Source organism: Tursiops truncatus, chromosome 1 (genome assembly GCF_011762595.2).
Source record: "Tursiops truncatus isolate mTurTru1 chromosome 1, mTurTru1.mat.Y, whole genome shotgun sequence".
Classification (NCBI taxonomy): Eukaryota; Metazoa; Chordata; class Mammalia; order Artiodactyla; family Delphinidae; genus Tursiops; species Tursiops truncatus.
Genome location: NC_047034.1, coordinates 109,620,396 through 109,641,896, shown reverse-complemented (window position 1 = coordinate 109,641,896; position 21,501 = coordinate 109,620,396). Strand labels below are relative to the sequence as shown.

General features: G+C 41.4%; 1 protein-coding gene across 9 annotated transcripts in view; it reads right to left on the bottom strand.

Moving 5' to 3' along the window:
- Positions 1–18,651: 18,651 nt before the first annotated feature.
- The window catches only part of MCOLN2 (mucolipin TRP cation channel 2), a 59,627-nt gene continuing 56,777 nt past the window's right edge, over positions 18,652–21,501 (bottom strand). For all 9 annotated transcript variants that reach the window (XM_019920137.3, XM_019920141.3, XM_073787898.1 and 6 more), the window contains one exon: positions 18,652–19,487. In XM_019920137.3, coding sequence (XP_019775696.2) covers positions 19,451–19,487 — 37 coding nt within the window. In that variant the 3' untranslated portion in view covers positions 18,652–19,450. The remainder of the gene's footprint in view (positions 19,488–21,501) is intronic.

The following is a 21,501-nucleotide window of genomic DNA, read 5'->3' as shown; positions in this document are numbered from 1 at the left end:
TGTTGGTTCTTCTTTCTCTAGTTCCTTTAGGTGTAAGGTTAGATTGTTTATTTGAGATTTTTCTTCTTTCTTGAGGTCGGCTTGTATTGTTATAAGCTTCCATCTTAGAACTTCTTTTGCTGCATCCCATAGGTTTTGGATCGTCATGTTTTCCTTGTAATTTGTCTCTAGGTATTTTTTAATTTCCTCTTTGATTTCTTCAGTGATCTCTTGGCTATTTTAAAACGTATTGTTTAGCCTCCATGTGTTTGTGTTTTTTACGATTTTTTTCCCTGTAATTGATTTTTATTCTCATAGCATTGTGGTCAGAAAAGATGCTTGATATCATTTCAATTTTCTTAAATTTACTGAGGCTTGATTTGTGACCCATGATGTGATCTATCCTGGAGAATGTTCCATGCACACTTGAGAAGAAAGTGTAATCTGCTCGTTTTACATAGAATGTCCCACAAATATCAATTAAATCTATCTGGTCTATTGTGTCATTTAAAGCTTGTGTTTCCTTTTTCATTTTCTGTTTGGATGATCTGTCCATTGGTGTAAGTGAAGTGTTAAAGTCCCCCACTATTATTGTGTTACTGTCGATTTCCTCTTTTATAGCTCTTAGTAGTTGCCGTATGTATTGAGGTGCTCCTATGTTGGGTGCATATATATTTATAATTGTTTTATCTTCTTCTTGGATTGATCCCTTGATCATTATGTAATGTCCTTCCTTGTCTCTTGTAACATTCTTTATTTTAAAGTCTATTTTATCTGATATGAGTATTGCTACTTTAGCTTTCTTTTGATTTCCATTTGTATGGAATATCTTTTTCCATCCCCTCCCTTTCAGTCTGTGTGTCCCTAGGTCTGATGTGGGTCTCTTGTAGACAGCATATATATGGGTCTTGGTTTTGTATCCATTCAGCAAGCCTGTGTCTTTTGGTTGGAGCATTTATTTCTTTCACGTTAAAGGTAATTATCAATATGTATGCTCCTATTACCATTTTCTTAATTGTTATGGGTTTGTTTTTGTAGGTCCTTTTCTTCTCTTGTGTTTCCCACTTAGAGAAGTTTCCTTAGCATTTGTTTTAGAGCTGGTTTGGTGGTGTTGAATTCTCTTAGCTTTTGCTTGTCTGTAAAACTTTTGACTTCTTCATTGAATCTGAATGAGATCCTTGCCGGGTAGAGTAACCTTCGCTGTAGGTCCTTCCCTTTCATCACTTTAAATATATCATGTCACTCCCTTCTGGCTTGTAGAGTTTCTGCTGAGAAATCAGCTGTTAAACTTATGGGAGTTAACTTGTCTGTTATTTGTCATTTTTCCCTGTTGCTTTCAATATTTTTTCTTTGTCTTTAATTTTTGTCAATTTGATTACTATGTGTCTCGGCGTATTTCTCCTTGCTTTTATCCTGCCTGGGACTCTCTATGCTTCCTGGACCTGAGTGGCTATTTCCTTTCCCATGTTAGGGAACTTTTAGACTATAATTTCTTCAAATATTTTCTCAGGTCCTTTCTCTCTCTCTTCTCCTCTGGGACCCCTATAATGTGAATGTTGTTGAGTTCAGTGTTGTCCCAGAGGTCCCTTAGACTGTCTTAGACTGTCTTCCTTTCTTTTCATTCTTTTTTCTTTATTCTGTTCCATGGCAGTGAATCCCACCATTCTGTCTTCCAGGTCACTTATCTGTACTTCTCTCTCAGTTATACTGCGATTGATTCCTTCTAGTGTATTTTTCATTTCAGTTATTGTATTGTTCATCTCTGTTTGTTTGTTCTTTAATTCTTCTAGGTGTTTGTTCTCTAATTCTTCTAGGTCTTTGTTAAACATTTCTTGCATCTTCTCAATCTTTGCCTCCATTCTTTTTCCGAGGTCCTGGATCATCTTCACTATAATTTTTCTGAATTCTTTTTCTGGAATATTTCCTATCTCCACTTGATTTAGCTGTTTCCTTCATCTGGTACATAGCCCTCTGCCTTTTCATCTTGTCTCTCTTTCTGTGAATGTGGGTTTTGTTCCACAGGCTGCAGGATTGCAGTTCTTGCTTCTGCTGTCTTCCCTCTGGTGGATGAGGTGATCTAAGAGGCTTGTGCAAGTTTCCTGATGGGAGGGACTGGTGGTGGGTAGAGCTGGCTGTCGCTCTGGTGGGAAGAGCTCAGTAAAACTTTAATCCATTTGTCTGTTGATGGGTGGGGCTGGGTTTTCTCCCTGTTGGTTGTTTGGCCTGAGGCGACCCAACACTGGAGCCTACCCGGCTCTTTGATGGGGTTAATGGCAGACTCTGGGAGGGCTCACGGAAAGGAGTACTTCCCAGAACTTCTGCTGCCAGTGTCCTTGTCCTCACAGTGAGCCACAGCCACCCTCTACCTCTGCAGGAGACCCTCCAACACTAGCAGGTAGGTCTGCTTCAGTCTCCTATGGGGTCACCGCTCCTTCCCCTGGGTCCCGATGCACACACAACTTTGTGTTTTCCCTCCAAGAGTGGAATCTCTGTTTCCCTCAGTCCTGTCGAAGTCCTGCAGTCAAATCCCGCTAGCTTTCAAAGTCTGATTTTCTAGGAATTCCTCCTCCCGTTGCCAGACCTCCAGGTTGGGAAGCCTGACGTGAGGCTCAGAACCTTCACTCTAGTGGGTGGACTTCTGTGGTATAAGTCTTCTCCAGTTTGTGCGTCACCAACCCAGGAGTTATGGGAATTGATTTTACTGTGATTGCACCCCTCCTACCGTCTCTTTGTCTTTGGATGTGGGGTATCTTTTTTGCTGAGTTCCAGTGTCTTCCTGTCGATGATTGTTCAGCAGTTAGTTGTGATTCCGGTGCTTTCACAAGAGGGAGTCATAGTTGGAGATTTTAACATCTGTTTCTCAGTAATTTATGGGATATGTAGGCAAAAAATTACATTATGGATTACTTGAACAACACTATCGAGCAACTTGACCTAGTTGGCATTTATTAAACATTAGACCCATCAACTACAAAATACATATATTTTTAAGTGCACATGTAACAGTCACAGACCATATTCTGAATCATAAAACAAGTTTCAATAACTCTAAGAGGACTGAAATTATTCTCTGGCCAAAATGGTAATAAATTAGAAGCCAATAGCAAAAAGATATCTAGAAAATCCTCAAATATCTGTAAATTAAGCAACATATAGAAGAATAACCTGTTGGTCAAAGAAGCAATCACAAGAGAATTTAGAAAATATTTTCAACTGAATGATAGTGAAAACATTACATATCAAAATTTATGGGCTGCTGCCAAGACTGTATTTAGAGGGATGTTTATAGCTTTAATTACTGATAATAGAAGGAAATAAAGTTTAAAAATCAATGACCTAAACTTCTACCTTAAAAAGCTAGAAAAAGAAGAGCAGAAGTTCTCTTGGAGCCCCTTCCAGTGAATCGCTGACCCTCTGATTTCTATCACTATATCTTAGCTTTCTTTGTTCTAGAACTTCATATATAGAATCATATACTATATCTGGCTTCTTTCACTCAACTTAATGCTTTTGATATTTACCCCGGTTGTTGTTGTATTAGTAGTTCATTACTTATTGTTGTCTTTGTTGAGTAGTATTCTATTGTATGGATATTTAAAAATGTATTCATTTATCTGTTAATGGACATTTGTGTTATTTCCAGTTTTTAGCTACTACAAATAAGACTGCTGTGAATACTGCTAAACAAGTCTTTTTGTGGACATATGTTCTCATTTCTCTTAAGTAAATAACTGTAAGTGGAATTGCTGAGTCATGGAGCAGGTGTATGTTTAAATGTGTAAGTAATGGCTAAATAGGTTTTCAAAAGGTTGTACCATTTTATACTCTTGTTGGCAATATATGAGACTCCCAGTTGGTTCACTTTTTGCCAACATTTGGTATCCTTAGTCTTTCTAATTTTAGTCATTATAGTGTGTGTGAAGTGGTATCTCATGGCAGTTTTAATTTGTGTTTCCCTGGTGACTTTTGATCATCTTTTCATGTGCTTATTAGCATTCATTTATATTCTTGAAGTGTCTGTTCAAGTACTTTGCCCACTTTAAAATTGGGTTGTCTTTTTATTATCACTCTTGTGTCTAAAAGTAATCACAGGATGCCCAATTATCTAATAAAAGGTAGGACATTTATGAGACTTGCCTGTGACTTCACCTAAAAGGCAGGGAAAAGGCCTGGTTATACAGCAGGCTTAAATGGGAATTTGGGGAAAGATTACAATTATAATCTGTTTATATCTTATGAGTCCTGCTCATACAAGAAGTTGAAAATATAGCAAGACACTTTTAAAAGAAAATAGGACAGTAAAAAAAAGAACCAAAAAGAACTTCTAGAAATGAAAAATTGAGTCATTTGAATTTCAGAAAAATTCAATGAACCACTTGAACAAAAATTTTAAAACCTCTGAAGAGAGAATTAATGAACTGAAAGATATTACCTAAAGAAATTCATTACACTGTAGCAGAAAGAAAAAGGGGGGATTAAAATATGAAAGAAAGATTAGGAGATACCAAAAAGAGAAGGTTCAATAGGTTTATAATCAGAGTTTCAGGAAGCCAGATAAGAAAGAATGGGCAGAAAGAAATACTTTTTTTTTTTTTTTTTTTTTAGATACGCGGGCCTCTGTCACTGTTGTGGCCTCTCCCGTTGCGGAGCACAGGCTCCGGACGCACAGGCTCAGCGGCCATGGGTCATGGGCCCAGCCGCTCCACGGCATGTGGGATCTTCCCAGACCAGGGCACGAACCCGTGTGCCCTGCATCGGCAGGTGAACTCTCAACCACTGCACCACCAGGGAAGCCCAGAAATACTATTTTTTTTAAACTACTGACTCAGTATCCTTCAGAATTGAAGAAAGACATACATTTTCTGATTCAAGAACCACGACTACCTCAAACAAGTAAATTTTAAAAATACACACACACACACACACACACACACACACACACACACATGCTGAAGTATTAAAGATGAGTAAATCTTAAAAGCAACCAGTGAGAAAAGACAGTTTACTTAGACTGATAACATTGCTCAACAGCAAGAGACCAGGGCAGTGGAATACCGTTACCATTTAATTTAAATTCCAGCTAAAGAGTTACATATTGACAACCGAGTGTGAAATAAAGATGTTTTTCAAATGAAGACAGACTCGATAAAAGACCTACTAAAGAAAAAAGGAAATTAAACCCAGAAAGAGGAAGTGGTTTGCAAAAAGCATTTTTACTAAGGCAAGTGGTAAAACTATGAGTAAATCTGAATAAACATTGCCTGTACCAGACAATAAGTAAAAATAACAATTAATGAGGGAAAGGAGATAGAAAAAGGAAGTAAATTACTAGACAAGAAAATCATGTAAGACAGACAGTAAATGGAAAATGAGGGTGACCTGAGGCAAAAGACCAAGGTTCTTATGCAATTAAAGAGTAATATTAAAATTTTGTTTAACTTGAAGGACTTCCCTGGTGGTCCAGTGGTTAAGACTCCATGCTCCCAATGCAGGGGACCAGGGTTCGATCCCTGGTCAGGGAACTAGAGCCTGCATGATGCAACTAAGAGCCCACGTGACATAAAACTAAGATCCAGTGCAGCCCAATGAATATTTTTTAAAAAATTTATTTTATTAACTTGAGACTTTTCTAAGTCAGGTAAAAGGTTCAAAAGTTAAGAGTAAATACTAAAAGAAAAGAAATAGAAAGGAATAAAGAAAAGCTCCACTAATCCAACAGAAGGAAAGGAGGGGGAAAGAAACGAGAAAAAAAAAAGCATAATTTATGAAAAATAAAAATTAGGATTGTAGAAATACGTCCAAATATGTCTGTTGTCACGGCAGCGTAAACAAAATAAACTATCCAGTTTAAATATAGATGCTTTGATTGAGCTAACGAATCCAGCTACATGCTATTTGAATGAGATATATTTAAGTCATAATGATAAGAAATATATACTAAGCAAAGATTAACCAAAAGAAAGCCTCTGGGGCTTCCCTGGTGGCGCAGTGGTTGAGAGTCCTCTTGCCGATGCAGGGGACACGGGTTCGTGCCCCGGTCCGGGAAGATCCCACATGCCGCGGAGCGGCTGGGCCCATGAGCGATGGCCGCTGAGCCTGCGCCTCCGGAGCCTGTGCTCCGCAACGGGAGAGGCCACAACAGTGAGAGAGGCCCGCGTATCGCAAAAAAAAAAAAAAAAGGAAGCCTCTGTAACTCTATCAATATCCAACAAATGAGATCTTAAGGCAAAAAGTATTTGAGATAAAGAGAATCCTCACATACATAAATTATTCTCCAAGAAACTACTTTGCTAAATAAAAAAGCACAGTTTTGATTCACTTTGTTATAAAGCAGGAACTAACACACCATTGTAAAGCAATTATACTCCAATAAAGATGTTTAAAAAAAAAAAAGCACAGTTTTGGCTATAAAACTGTTTTTTTCCTAACTTCCCTTGCAACCTTTAGAGAAGTATTTCTACTGGGAAAAAAATAATAATAATAACCCCTTTCCATCCCACCTCCCAAATAAATTAGATCTAGAAATTGCTAAGTTTAGTTCTTTTATCTTTCTTTTTAAATTAACCCCATGGCAATTTAAAAGGTTTTAAGCTGCTTGCAATTTTCAGCAATGTCAAAAGAAAAGGAAATCATGTTGAGTGCTCGTATTATTTTATTCATTAAATCCTGATTACACAGAGCAGCAAAAGGAATTATAGGTTTAAGTGAGGGTTCTCTGCAAGTTGGGAACACTGACTATAGTGTATCAGCAATTATATTAAATATTAAAAATTATAGAAGAAATGAAAGTTTCCAGGCAGAACAGTAGGTAGTTTCAGAAACTGAGTTCCTCTTTTGCCAGGTTTCAGATGCATTTCTTATAATGCATGGGCATTTCAATTAACTTTCTTTATTTAGTTTTTCTATTTGTGAAAGAATATAATTTCTCCATATATAAAATAGGGATAATAAAACTTGCTCTACCTAGTGCAAGGTTATTGTCAGAATAAAACTAAATAATACATGTGACAGCCCTTTGCGAACCTTTTAGTATTTACTATTGAATGTAAGATGTTATTATGAATCCATGGTCCTAGGATGGACCTAGTATTAGCTTTACTCACCATTTCTTGAACATGCCTGTAAAATCTCAATTATCTGTTATTGTGCTTTGTCTAATGTTCAAGAGTAAAACTATTCCCTTTCATACAGTTACACACATATAAGCAAATCATGGCCCAGTAAAACAATTCTCACCATTCATCTCTCTCTCACTAGAAATGCATACATTGGAGTTACATGTATGCCAAAGAGAAAGAAAACTTGTTTCAGTGTTTAGTGTAAAGAAGTGTTTTTTCTTAGTGGTTGGTTTTGTAGCTCTTGTAAGTTTGGTTAGAACATCTAACCCATCATTCGTATTTAGGTGACACTGAATTTTTGAGGTGGAGACATGAGTCTGGAAAAAAAAAAAAAAAAAGTGGTCAAAATAGTAGTGATGAGGGGGTGAGATGGAATATGCAGTGGATATGATATAGCAGTGTTCCCTCCAAAAGCAATGGCCGCCTTCTCTTTCTGTGAAGTCTGTGGATTCACACAAACATATCTGCAGAAAGAGTAGGTGCGCTGACCTGTCAAAAAGCTGGGAGCTGGGTGAATAAAGGCAAGTCACTCCATCTCTCTGAGCCTCCATTTTCCCATATATAAAATAAGGATAAGAAAGTCTACTAAACAGGGCTTTCAATCCACAGCTCAGTCTGTCTGCTTTTGCACTTCAGGAGATCAAGTGCTCTTTGTAAGCTACCACCAAGACCTCTGGCTCTCACACTAGGCCTTTAACTACTTCTTAGCCTTAGTTTCTCACCTCTCTGCAGAGGGCCAGTCAACTTAGAAGTAATCAGCCAACTCAACTGTCTTTGTAAGCATTCTTCTCCCCATATCTTCAAAATGACTGAGTCATCCTGAATCATCGCAGCTGCAATGGCATTCCTGACCACAGGGACGCATTCCCAGGTCACCGGTAGTGAAATCTTTGGCAACTGGGCCACCACCTTATATCAGAGACTATGTGTGCCCCACCTTCCACTCAGGAAGGTATCCTCTTCACCCACCAGGGATGAGTTAACCAGTCCCAAATCTCCATCTTAACACTTGTTTTCAACCACCTCTTTCTGTATCAATTTCTGTTAATTCAGACCCTACAAGAGGCAGATGCCGGGAAATGCAAAGGAATTTGCAGGGAGAGGGAGAGGCTGTGAGGGAAAAAGGCGAGTGAGCCACAGGAGGCAGGGATGGCTGGCAGACAATGCCAGTCTGACCTCACGAGGGAGGGAGAAGATGAAGTGCTGGGTAGGAGAGTCTTAGATGCAACCCAGTTCAAAGAGGAATTCAGCCAGGCTGCTGGGAGCCCATCAGAGGGGTCCCCGTCTGGCAGGAAAGGGCCTGCCTTATGATTGTTGCTGTGTTCACTCACTGGCCAGAGCAGTCAGTGGAAAGTGGGATCTCCACACAGATGGATTCTGTGCACAGCAGCCGGGACAGTCATCAGTTAGGTTTCTCACGCTGGGAGATCTGAGTTGTGCATTTTTATGGCCACTATAATGATGGAGAAACCGGACAACATCTTGACAGGGTGATCAAAATAGATATCACCCATGAGGAGCACACCAGTGTCGTGTGCTTCTAGATATGATACCGTGAGGAGGATACCACAATGCTTCCATGGTATTCCTACCAAAAATATATAACCTATATGTAATCATGAAGAAACATCAACAAATCCAAATTAAGGGGCTGTATGTAAAATAATGACCAGTATTCTTCAAAAATCTCAGTGTCATGAAAGACAAAGTCTGAGAAAGTGTTCTAGATGAAAGGGAACTAAGGAGATATGACAACTAAATTCAGTAGAGACTCTGGATTGGATTCTGTGCTGGAGGGGAAAGAATGTTATGAAGAATATCACTGGGACAATTGATAAAACTGGAATATGGATTGTAGATTTGATAAAAACATTGTATCAATGTTAAATTTCCTGAATTTAATTATTGTACTATGATTATATGAGGCTATTCTTTTTGTTTTTTGTTTGCTTTTTAATTGAGGTATAGTTGACGTACAATATATATAAATTTCAGGTATACAACATAATGATTCACAATTTTTAAAGGTTATACTTCATTTATAGTTATTATAAAATATTGGCTATATTCCCTGTGTTGTACAATATATTCTTGTATATAAGAGGCTATTCTTGATCTTAGGCAATACACACTGAAGTCTTAAGGCATAAAGGGACATAATATATACAACTATCTCTCAAATGGTTTAGAAAAATAAATCATATAAATTAGAGAGACAGAATATGAAAGGCGTTTTCCGAAAGGTACGTTGATTGAGATGCACATACAACTGCTGACTTTGTCAATGATCAAATACTGCATGGAGGCATGAAAAGCACATGAGCGATATTAAAACAGGTTTTAACACTGACTCTCCTGGCTTCCCGCCAGTGAGATGAAAGAGGTGCTGAATCGAGGTTTTATGGGGTGGCTATCTTTTCTCAATCACAACTATATGGTGATTCATCATTGCACATGCCAGAAACTCCACCCCAGTGGATGCAATTATCTGTTTTATTTTCATTTTCTTTTTTCTTTTGAAAAAGCTAGTTGAGTACGATTCTAAGTGTGGGCATGTTGTCTTTAATCCATTAATCAGTACTGCCATACTGGTTTACATAAAGGGGATGGGAAGGAGGGGATGATCAGACTGCCAGTGTACATTTTAAGCTGTAGAAATTTTAAAATAGATACTAGGCCAAGAAGGACACACCCAGACATCTGAGATGTCCCTATCAAGCTCTTATTTTCACAATTTTTGCACACACAAAAAACAGGTTTATAACTTTAATTTTTATCTCCGTTCACCCAATGTGTCCAGTTTATCCTTTTCAAACCTTGCTGACATCCCTTATCTCCTAGACATTACATCAACTTTGTGAGCTAGCCAGCTCTAACGATGGACTGCCTGAGTCTGAGTCCCAGCTCTGGTGATTACTGCTGTGTGACCTTGCACAAGTTACTTGACCTCTCTGTAGTCTCAATTTTATTATCTCTGTATTAAAGATAAGGATTCTCAGGTTTCGAGCATCTTGACAACTTGTTTAAATCACTTGGCAACTTAATGTAAGAACTGGAAACTTCTATGGAGCTTTTAACTCTCCTACAAAGATACAGGTTAGTTTCCACTAGCACCAGCATTGTGTGAGTTCAAGGAATGTTGCTTAACAGGGTGTTGTTTGAAAATAGAAGTCACATTTCTCATTAAGGAGGATAAACATTTTTTTCCTGCCATTCAGTTCTATTCAGCAAGCATTATTTAGAAAGCAGGCAGAAGAAAGGGGAGATGAGAGAGAGCTTTGGAGTCAGAGACTTTGGATTTGAAGCCAGGCTCTGTCACCTAATCTGAAGTTTTCTCTTCAGTAAAGTGGAAATCCTGATACATAAGCTGTAAGTTTGTTGGGATGAGTAGCAATAATAGGTGTACATAGTAGGCATCCAGCTGAGTATAGCTTTTCAAAACTATACTGTTTTTTGTGTGCTTGTTACTCGTCAGCAAAAATGCTATACACATGAAATACAGAAACACAAAAAATTTAGTCCTTACCTTTGGGGCTCACCCTCCAGAAATTTGTAATGTTTCTTCTCTGAGAAAGGATACTAAGCCAGTCATATATGCTGCAATTCTTTTTTCCCAGGGCACTTTACAATTTTTGTTTACATTCTTAATTCTCAGGAATTTTCCCTTTTTGTGTAGTAAATCTGTCTGATTTTTCTCTTATGGTTTATTGGCAGCTTTAAACTCAGAAAGCCCTTCTCTACTTCTTGGATCAGATCAATATTCATCTATATTTCTTTCTCGTTTTTTACAGGCTTAATTTTTCATGTTTAAATCTTTAATCCATCCAGAGTTTATTTGGCTACATGGTTGCAAGGTTATCTTTTTTTAAGACACATTCCTGATGATGCTGGTTGATGAGACTAGCTCATTTGGCTTGTACGCATTTCTATCTCAATAACTTACTGTCTGAACTGCCTGCTGTGAATGTGAATCGCCCTTCTTGGAAAAGGCCCATGGGGTAGAAATATATATCTACAGGGTTTATCCCATTTAGTTGCTTCATTTTTAATGCAGAATAACAAATGTCAACTCTTTTGTCTCAATCATATGCATGTGAAAACTGTGACAGAATATTTTGCATAAGGGCTAAAGGTTAGGGCTTCCTGAAGCCCAGAGAAAAGTGTGAGAGAGATCAAGCCCCGTCATCACCCATTAGCCATAACCATGCCTGCACACAAACTTCCCTCGCCTGCCTGTCATCTCTTCCCATGTTCACATCTTTCCCAGGTGGACTCTGGAGCCATTTATGCAAGGGAGAGAAAAGCCTAGTAGAAGAATCATCACTGATCCACCCATCCCTTCCTCAGTCCATTACTATGGTTCCTTAAGTACTGTTCCAGGAACTTGACTTTCCTGAGAAAAGATACAGGAAACAGTCTCCGAGTTAGTCTGCCTGGAAACTCCAATGCATTTTCCCCAGAGATCAGACTCGGGCTGGGCAGCCTCACTGTCCAGGAACAGCTGTGGACAAGATAGTTTGCCCGCATAGTGTCTTGCCGGTCACCCAGGGTCACAGTGCTGGTGTAGAGCGCCTGAAGATCACGGTTTGGCCCTCTGGGCATGCTGAGAGGGTGACCCTCCAGCAGCCGAGCCAGGCTGCCTCTGTGCCCCTCAGGATGCCCAGCCTGCAGAGCTTCGAGAGTTCTCTCTCACCACCAACGCCCAGCCTGGCTTCCCTGACCTCCTACTTTGAGAGGTGAGGAAACCCCTGATAGGGTTCCCACTCCCTGCCCCTCACCCATTCCATGAATTAAGGAAGTGTTAAGAGTCTCCCACCTCTAGTCCTCATGAGGTGAGTTCACTGGAGCAGGTAGACCTTGAAAGGAGGAATGACTGGGGTTGGTCTCAGCACAAACTGCTGACCTTCTCTGCAGGAGTCTGGAAGGAAAGAGTGCACCTGGGCACTTGTACATGCCAGGTTTTCTACATTTGTGAGATGGAAGCTATGCCACCCGCTCCGCCCTGGCTCTCCTCCCAGTCTCAGGCTACTTGAGCCCAGGAATATTCCTCTAACATGACCACATTCACTACAGACCTCCAAATCACACAGTCTCTTCTCAGAGTCCTTTAATCAGTTCACCCCGCCATCCCCTAACCCTCAACCTCTCCACACCCCTCTGCCACGCTTTCCTAGCCTAAGGAGGCATCAAGGCAAAGCACTTCCCAGTGACACCGCTTTCCCAGGTGGCCACACTCAGTCTGACCTTTGTGATCTTGATGGTTGTCCTGGGTAGGGGGCAGGGAGATGGAAACCTCCAAAAGTCTGTGTGCCACCCATAAGCTTCAGACTATAGATGTCAGGCTGGCTTTGTAAGCGGTCACACCTACAAGTCTCGCCACCTTTACAGACACAAACTGTGGCTGGTCAAGTTCAGGGTGCTGCAGAGTAGGGTGTGTGTGTGTGTGTGTGTGTGTGTGTGTGTAGGATAGACGGGGAGGGATGATGTGGAGACAGTCTTAGATAAGCTTCTTCTTTCTTTTTTTTTTTTTTTGCGGTACGCGGGCCTTTCACTGTTATGGCCTCTCCCGTTGCGGAGCACAGGCTCTGGGCGCGCAGGCTCAGCGTCCATGGCTCACGGGCCCAGCCGCTCCGTGGCATGTGGGATCTTCCCGGACCGGGGCACGAACCCGTGTCCCCTGCATCGGCAGGCGGACTCTCAACCACTGCGCCACCAGGGAAGCCCTAAGCTTCTTTTTAAATATGTGGGAAGGAGAAATACCATGTGATAGAAATATGCATTCAACACATTCATCCTAATAAATACATTTCTCAATAATAGAAGTTATGAAAAGAGACCCTCCCTCTAAATGCATACTCTAAAAGCACAAACTCTCAGGGAAATGACAGGGTATTTAGCAGAGAAACCTTTTAAGAAAGAAAAAATATACATACAGATAGATAACACATATATGTGAGAGCTGGTATATTCCTCAGAGACAGTTTTCAGGCAAAAGTTTCTCATTGTGTTTGTTTTTGAGTTTAATTACAGGGTAATAGCATCACTTTTTCTTTTTTTTTTTTTTAATTTGGATGATTGCAGCCACTTTGTAACTGATTTCCTTGCTTATCTCCTACCACTCTGATCCATCCTTCCCAGTTCTGCCTTCTCTGGTCATGTACCTCCCAGGTCTAAAGCCCTCCTTTGCCATTTCTCGAGTTTTGTCTTCTATCATTTTCCCCAACATGTGACCTATATTCTGACCACCCCAAAACATAGTTTCCCTAACTGGCTGGGTTCTCTCTCAGATGTCCAAGCCATTGCCACACCGTTCCTTTTAGCCAGAAAGCCCTACCCCCCAACCCTACACCATGGCCATCTAGTCGAATAAAATGTGTTATTCAAGTCTCAGTTCTAGCATTGTCTACTTCTCCTTCAGAGGCCTTCATTTGTACTCCAGGCAGGCAGGAGCTACTGCCATTCTGCTCTCATTTAGTACCGTGGGTGACCTTGTATTATCCTTGCTTGATACATGGTTGTCCCTCCCACTAGACACCAAACTTCGTGAGGGCAGGGATCGTGTCATTCATTCCTTACTTCCTAAGTTCCCAGCACAATGTTGGAAATCAACAAATATGTATTGAATTACAGTCCTTAATAGCATCACCATTTTCCATCTACACACATCATTATCTAATATTTCCCAAAATTAATGGTGCTTATCACTTCCCTTGCTTAACTTGTCATCCTGGAAATGTCCATGTTTCTTATCTAAGTCTACCTTTTAAACCCCCAAGCTGGAAAAGATTAAATATTGATAGCAGCTCCCTGATTTTTCTCCAAAGGCAACCAAGAGCTAAGACCCAACACACTGTCCTGTTTTCATAGATAACACGTGCAGGATAACACAAACACCCGGCGCTAGGTCTGAAATCAGGCATTATTAATACCCTCTCCTTCTGTAGACCCGGCATGGCAGGCTCACAAGTGAGGATGTAAATTCACTTTGTCAAAGCAAACATTTCTCTTGGGGGACATGAGCTCAACCGCCAGGAGAGAGTAATGACTGTAGCCCACAGGAAGCAGGGGATGAGTAATTTACTGCTGCTAGGCAATTAGTGTTGCTAGAAAAAAAAAATTGCTTTCATTTAAAATTCTCTGTAGACCATATGTATCATGGCTCATGGGATAATTTATGTATCATTAGAAACTAAGGAACATATATCACGCTAACAAATTGTCTTTTCCATCCACCACAGCTGATAGCTCCCAGAGATCTTTAAGAAGTCAGAATTTTGCTGTCCTTATTACAAAAGGTGGTGTGGAAATGTTCATGTGTACCCATTTATCTTCTCGTTCACTCCCTGGTTCTCTGGCAGAGACAGATGGCAAGAGAAACATTGGCCATCAGTTTCATCCTCTGGTTTGCAGCCTCATTTGCTGTAAATGAGCCTATGGTGGAATTGCCATGAGTTGTGTTGTTTTCCCTAACAACTTGAGTGTCTGTTTTGAGATTTGGTTCATATTGAAATCTTCCCAGTGCTATTATGTTATTTTCTCCAATACACAGCATGCTGAACAATTCTACGGCTTCCCATTCAAAGATGGGTCCTTCGTCCTAAAAGCAAATGACTGCAAAGACCTTGGAGCGAGGGCTTGACTATCCGGTGGGTGGAGCAGGTCCCAAAGGACTTTGCTGAGCAAGATGGAAGGTCATATGGCAACTAGGCACACATGCTCAAGTTTAGAAGAACCACCCTAAGCTGATTCTCTGTCAAAGGAAAAACATGAAGTGGAAATTCGGAAAATGAGGCTCTTCATTGATGGGGGGTAGGGGGCAGGGCATTGCACAGGGAAGGGGGTAAAGGTGAGCAGCCCAGCTCCAACCTGCCAGTGTGACATGGAAATGATATTGGCCAATATCACCAACTACAGTAGTTTAATCTGTGAAACAAAGATGTGAGATGAGAAGAAGCCCCACAGCCACTTACTTGCGAGAATAGAAACTGAGAAAAATGGTGCACCCAAAAGTCTGTTAAAAAGTATTCCCAGGGCTTCCCTGGTGGCGCAGTGGTTGAGAGTCTGCCTGCCGATGCAGGGGACATGGGTTCGTGCCCCGGTCCAGGAAGATCCCACATGCTGCGGAGCGGCTGGGCCCGTGGGCCATGGCCGCTGAGCCTGCACGTCCGGAGCCTGTTGCTCCGCAACGGGAGAGGCCACAACAGTGAGAGGCCCACGTACCACAAACAAACAAACAAACAAACAAAACAACAAAAAGCATTCCCACTCAGCTTCACTCTTTCCTTTTGTTACATTTCAATTGTTTTAAAGAAAATGTACAAGGCTGGGATCCTAGTCTTTTCCTAAAAGGCCATGCTTTAATCATTTTGTTAGTCGCTGAGTTATACAGTCCCATCATCAGAATTTGCTACATCACTTGTGAGGCCCTCTGTTAAAAAAATATTGAGAATTTCAAGACTCTGAGGGCAGAGCATTAAACCTTTTCAGATGCACAGGTCACACAGCCACGAAGCTGCCTTTTATCAGTACTGAGAGCTCGGAACCTCTCAATTAGAAAAAAACAAGGAGGGGAGGCAGAGGTGTTCAGCACGAGCTCCAGCACCAGTTCCCAGGCCATCATTCATTGTCCTTCCTGAAGTGCCCAAGATCCGGATGCTGCGCTCGGGGTTTCGCCTGTGAGGTCCTCAATCATCCTGTCACACAAGAGCGACTTCGTGCATGTTCTACAGTTATGTGAAATTCTAGATCTTTGTTAGAGGAAGACTCTACGTCATTGGAATACCGTGGTCGAGATGTTCAAACTTCAAGTCATGGGTAGCAAAACAAGGTTTGCTCAAGTTACATGAAAATAAAGGTGAACCAGTGAGTAGTAAAATGGGGTCTAGTTATTCAATGTTATTGGAATAATTGGCCGACACACATGAGTGATACAGATATCCGGGATCGTATCTCTAAGCATCACGGCTCTTTATATCGTCAGGAGCAATCCATGGCCAAGACCATAGCAGCAGGTCGGGAAACATACTTTCCCAATGACTCTAGGGCCCCTGAACCTCAATGATAGTGCTGGGCTATTTTTACAGGGAGGCCCTCGGGCACTATAGGGTGACTAGCTAGTAACCTCTAAATCAAGAGGCTGGATCACTGTGCTTTTCATAAACCTTAGATGCTAAGCCTAGGCCTCCTCGGGCAGGAGGGTGGGTCAGGCAACCCTCCCACGATTGTTACGATGTGAGCCTTCAGCAGGGGTTGGAGACGGTGACTGGAATCTCTTGAAGACCTTTTCCTAAATACCCTTTCTCACCTTTTCACATTTGCTACCCCAGATCAGCAATAGCTGACCTGTACGTCACACATTCTGACAAATTTGGTTGAGACGGTGGGCTCCTAGCTGAGGACAGAGGGTCTCACCCAAGGTGAAGGACTGGGGATTCGTGACACTTGTACACCTCGGGGAATTTTACCCTCTCGTCAGGACTGACAGCTTTGCCCCTGAAGGCAGGGCATTTAGGCTGTTCATGTCCACAGGCTCCTGTACAACTGCGTGAACTTTAGACACTGAATTGATCACTGCCTCCAAGACAGGGCTGGATATGGGTGTCTACACACTCAGAGTCCTAACAGAGTCCACCAAAAGTGTGTGATGAGCTCGCTTCAAAGCAAAGATCTTCCTGGCTGGCCCAGGTGATAGATTTGTACATTTGTAGACCGTGAAAGAAAAGCTTTTTGAAGATCTAACATTCACTGAGCACTTATAAGTCATGCCCTGCTCTACTCACTTTAAATTTGACTCATTTAATCCTTGCAAGCCCCACTTTACAGATGAGAAAACTGAGGCTGGTATGACCTGTCCAAGGAGACTTGAATAGTAGGAGGACAGGTACCCAGGCAGACTAAATGTCTTAACATCTTCACTCCTCCACGATCCCATGGAACCTACTTACAAACATGGCAGAAAATCAAAAGAAAAGAATGGCTCAAGTTTCAATTCAGTGCCAGGCTTTGCATGAGTTACCTGACTTAAATGCCAATCCCACAGTTTAAGGTTTGTCATCATCACTTAGAAGCAGAAAGTAATTTGCCCAGGGCCCCAAAGCTACAGGATAAACTGGGATTTTGACTCAAGTCTGTCTAGATGTCCTCCACGCCCATGATCTTTTCTACCACCCCAAGTCAACAGGCTTAAGGATGCTGCATCTGGCTTTCAGCAAGTCACTGCAAGCCAAGGAGGTACGTTCAAAAAGAACAGGAGATCCCATAATGAAACCAATAGGCAGAAAGAATGTGTCTCCTAACTTTCACAGTGAACTCTCCAAGTGGAGGCCTAGGGAAGGAGAGAGAGTGGATTGTCCCAGATGTGTCTATTAGCGGAGCTATGAGAAAACATTGTTCAGTAAAATACAGATAGATAATACAGTTGGCAAGGTGACAATTGTTTAAAATTATTAAAAAGAGAGAAAACAATGTTTCCACAGATACAGGGTAAACTTGAAAAAAGATTTTTCTTCCTGAAAGGGTTTTGTCCAGCTGGAGGGAAAAGAAATAAAAGGAAACATGAAAGCCAATAAAAGAAAAATATAAGCATAGAAGACCATCATTAATCTTCACTTCAAATGGTAGTCACAGCGGCATCACAGCGGCAGATTACATAAAAGGCATTAATAGCAATTCTATTCAGAGATAAATGATGTACTGGGGGTATACTCAGAGGTGAACAAGTGATCTAACTGCACACTGATTTTGGAGTCATGGGAATGACCCTAGAACCACGGGATAAATGGTTCTTAATTTAAAAATTGAGGGCTTCCCTGGTGGCACAGTGGTTGAGAGTCCGCCTGCCGATGCAGGGCACACGGGTTCGTGCCCCGGTCTGGGAAGATCCCACATGCCGCGGAGGGGCTGGGCCCGTGAGCCATGGCCGCTGAGCCTGCGTGTCCGGAGCCTGTGCTCTGCAACGGAAGAGGCCACAACAGTGAGAGGCCCGCGTACCGCAAAAAAAAAAAAAAAAAAAAAAAAATTGAATATAACTCTTGACATTTTTGGTAAGTAGTTTATAACTAAAATGATAATTTTAGCAAAGTGTTTTGTGTATAGACCTGAGTCACCCACCTACAGACTTTAATGGCCTTAACTGGAAGACTTTCCTGGCCTAGATTTGGTGTGGGCACATGAAGAAAGTATGGGGGCATGGAAAGAGGAGTGGGGCACCAGAGGGACTCTGGCAGGGGCTTGGTGGGGAGGAGGATAAAAAGAGGGAGAGCCCTGGGATGAGAGTCCTACTTAATTCAAACCCTACTCTTCACCAGTAAATTTAAAATAGTTGACCCCTAAAATAGCTCAGGTATGAACTAAATCTATGCATGAAGTGATCTTAATCTGAAGTCATTCTCATAAATATTTCTTGAATAACTAGCCCCTATATCTCCTTCACTGCTTTTAAGAAAGTGGGAAATCCCTTTTGGAGACCAGATAGCTGATAGAGATGTGATCCGAATTTTTCACTAAGTAGATGTTAAGAGACAATACATTTTTAAGAAGTAGTAGGAGTTCCATATGTTATGATAAAAGTTAATTTAATTTATTTGGGAAAAAATACCATCTTCCTTGCTTGACAAGGGTAAATCCCCACCACGGTGGAGTTTGGTTGTTAAAATGAATGACCACTGCTGTAGTATAATGTCCACATGTCATGTGTGTACAATCAACAATTAGCACAAGTAGTAACAAGGTGTCCAAATGACTGTTTCCAGTTTATCCCACTGACTTTGCCGACAGTTTCATATCATGCTGAGAAGAGGACCACAGGAAAATAAGCCAAGAAATGTCCATTGCAAGAGGTCTTTTTGTTGATTTAAGTGTAATCTTCACAAAGCTTAACAGTTCTCCAGCTTTGAGTGCCTAAATTGTTATTGCAACCAATTTCAGTTTTGTGCAGACCATGAATTAACAAATGTCTTCTAACCCAAGAATCACTTTTAAGACAAACCCGTATTTGATGATAAACTCATATCTTCAAATGCATGGCTTTAAACACCATTGTTTTGCACACTCTGAAATGTGATTTTTTTCCATCCCAACATTGTGATGTCATAAATTAAAAGACTAATACAGAATTTCACCAGCACTGCTCTATTACACCAATGCCCAGTAGTTGACTGTGGTCTAGTCTTCATCATCCAAGTTTATAAGAAGGAATTTTGAAACTTCAGTTCTATTCAGACAGCTCAGAGCCAGTCCTCTTTCCCACTCCACAATCAGTATTTTTGGAAGTGCTGGTCCAAGCCTTTTGGGGGCCCTCTTCATTGTCACTTGATATGGAGACCTGAAACCCGATTATCTTCAGCAGGAGGATTTTAGTTAATAAGCATCAAGTGGTCATCGCTTCCATTCCTGTAATAGAAAGGAAGGCAAGGAAAGAGAAAAGAGAACAATGGCTTAAAAATCTTTGAGATGGAACAGGAATACATACTCTATCATGTAGGCATACATAGGTTATTGGCATGCTGAGTGTGACATTTAAGAGGAAGAAAACTTAAGAAGGACAATTTACATTATTGGAGGTTTGACTAGATGCTTTTGGTCATTTTGAGGAGCTGCCTACCCTCCATCTCCCTTTGACAAAGCTTCTCAATGGCTAGAACCACAGATTTTCCTCCTTGTGGTAGAGAAGAAAGGTTAACTCTGTATCTGCTCAACCAAGCACATCTCTCCCAAGAACCAGATCACGTTAGAACTAGAAGAGGTTGCAGAGGCTACCTGTTCCACTCTGATGACACTGGAGGAACCAAGAGGTTTAGGAAAGGTCAGGGGACACATTCAGTAATTGGCAGGGTCCAAAATGAAAACCCAGGTGTTCTGACCATCTGGCTAGGGGCTCAGTCAACTATTCAAGGGAGAATCAGTCTGTGGGAGATTGAATCTGTGGTGGTTGCTGGACTGCTTGGTTGAAAAAGAGCAACCTGGCCACGCTCCAGAGTAGGTGGAGCTGTGATAGCTGGGTTGCATGTCATGGGCACTGGAGAGGGGCCCAGACACCAAGTCTTATGAGGCCCTTCTTCCCCAGGTTCCCTCAGTGAGGTCTGTCTCCAATACGTACTCTCCATTCATAGCCTTCCTCAATTTTATTCCATTCTTAGGTTTCCGGCTGTTAAACACATCCAGGTGTATTTAATTTTTGGTGATTCCAAAGCCATCACTTGTTCCAAGGCCCCAGTACAACCCATTTCCTTCATCAGGCCCTATGACCCTCATTGACTCTCTGCAGGGTCCATCCAGACCGCCCTAGGTTCCAGGCTTTGATCTGATTATTCAGCTAAAACTGATCTAGCTGACTTCACCCATGACCACCTTCAGCCACTTCTGTTTTTATTTTTGATATCCTCTTTTTTCAAAACTTTCAGCGTCTTAGTTCTTCAGCTGATTTCCTTTGGTGGACTCTTCTGTTCCATTTAATCCTTTCATTCCTCACAATGGGCAGACCTGCCTCCGCACCAGGCACCCTCTCTACAACCCTTAGCATGTCTTAGGGAAGACTGTCTGCTGACGTTGCTCTGTTCTTCTCACCACTCAGGTCCAATCTTCCAAGTTCACTCCTTAAATCTTTCACTCATTCCATATGGCTGCAAAGAAACCATTTAACAACCTCCCAGGGCTTTTTGTGGTATAAACTGAGGCCCAAAAATCAAACACCAAAACCTATCCATTACTTTCTAGAATTCACAACCACATTCTCAAATGCTTTTTTTTTTTTTTCTTTACAGTCAACTACATATTAGAAAAGCAACTTTGAGAGACTTTCCTTATAATACAAGGTGCCTCCTAGGAGGCAGCTGCCTATAAAGAAAAGTAATTTCCCTTTATCCTTGCTTCCATGGCAACACTTCAATGCTCTGAGAGGATAAACTGTGATTGTAAAAACTTAACTCTTCTCAGAAGACCTCATTTCATATTTACCAGACATTCTTTGGAAATGCTCCAACATACCATTTCAAATCCCAAGTTGCAGTATGAATTGATTAACGGAAAATACATCCTGGGATTTTAAGTAGCAATTATGTTCTCCCATCTTCCTTCAGGAATCTGGTTTAGAGAATCCTTCTCGAAACACATGAGTAGGGGGTACTTGCAGTTAACAACCCCTCCTCCTGACTTCAGACGAAAACAAACATGGGCATAATTAAGAAAATTATCCTCATCTGACCCCCTTTCTAGTCCCCCAAGCCACTATGTGGAGGCTTTGCCACTGAGGTCCAGGCTATTTTTGCACGTGCACTGATGAATGGCGAGCACACAGCAGGTGATCAGCTGATTTGTTTGCAGCCAAGGACACGTACGGCTTCCTCTCAAGCAGGTTTCCTGCTCTGCTCAAGGAAGGTTATTTGTACCACAGATTGCGAAAAGGGGA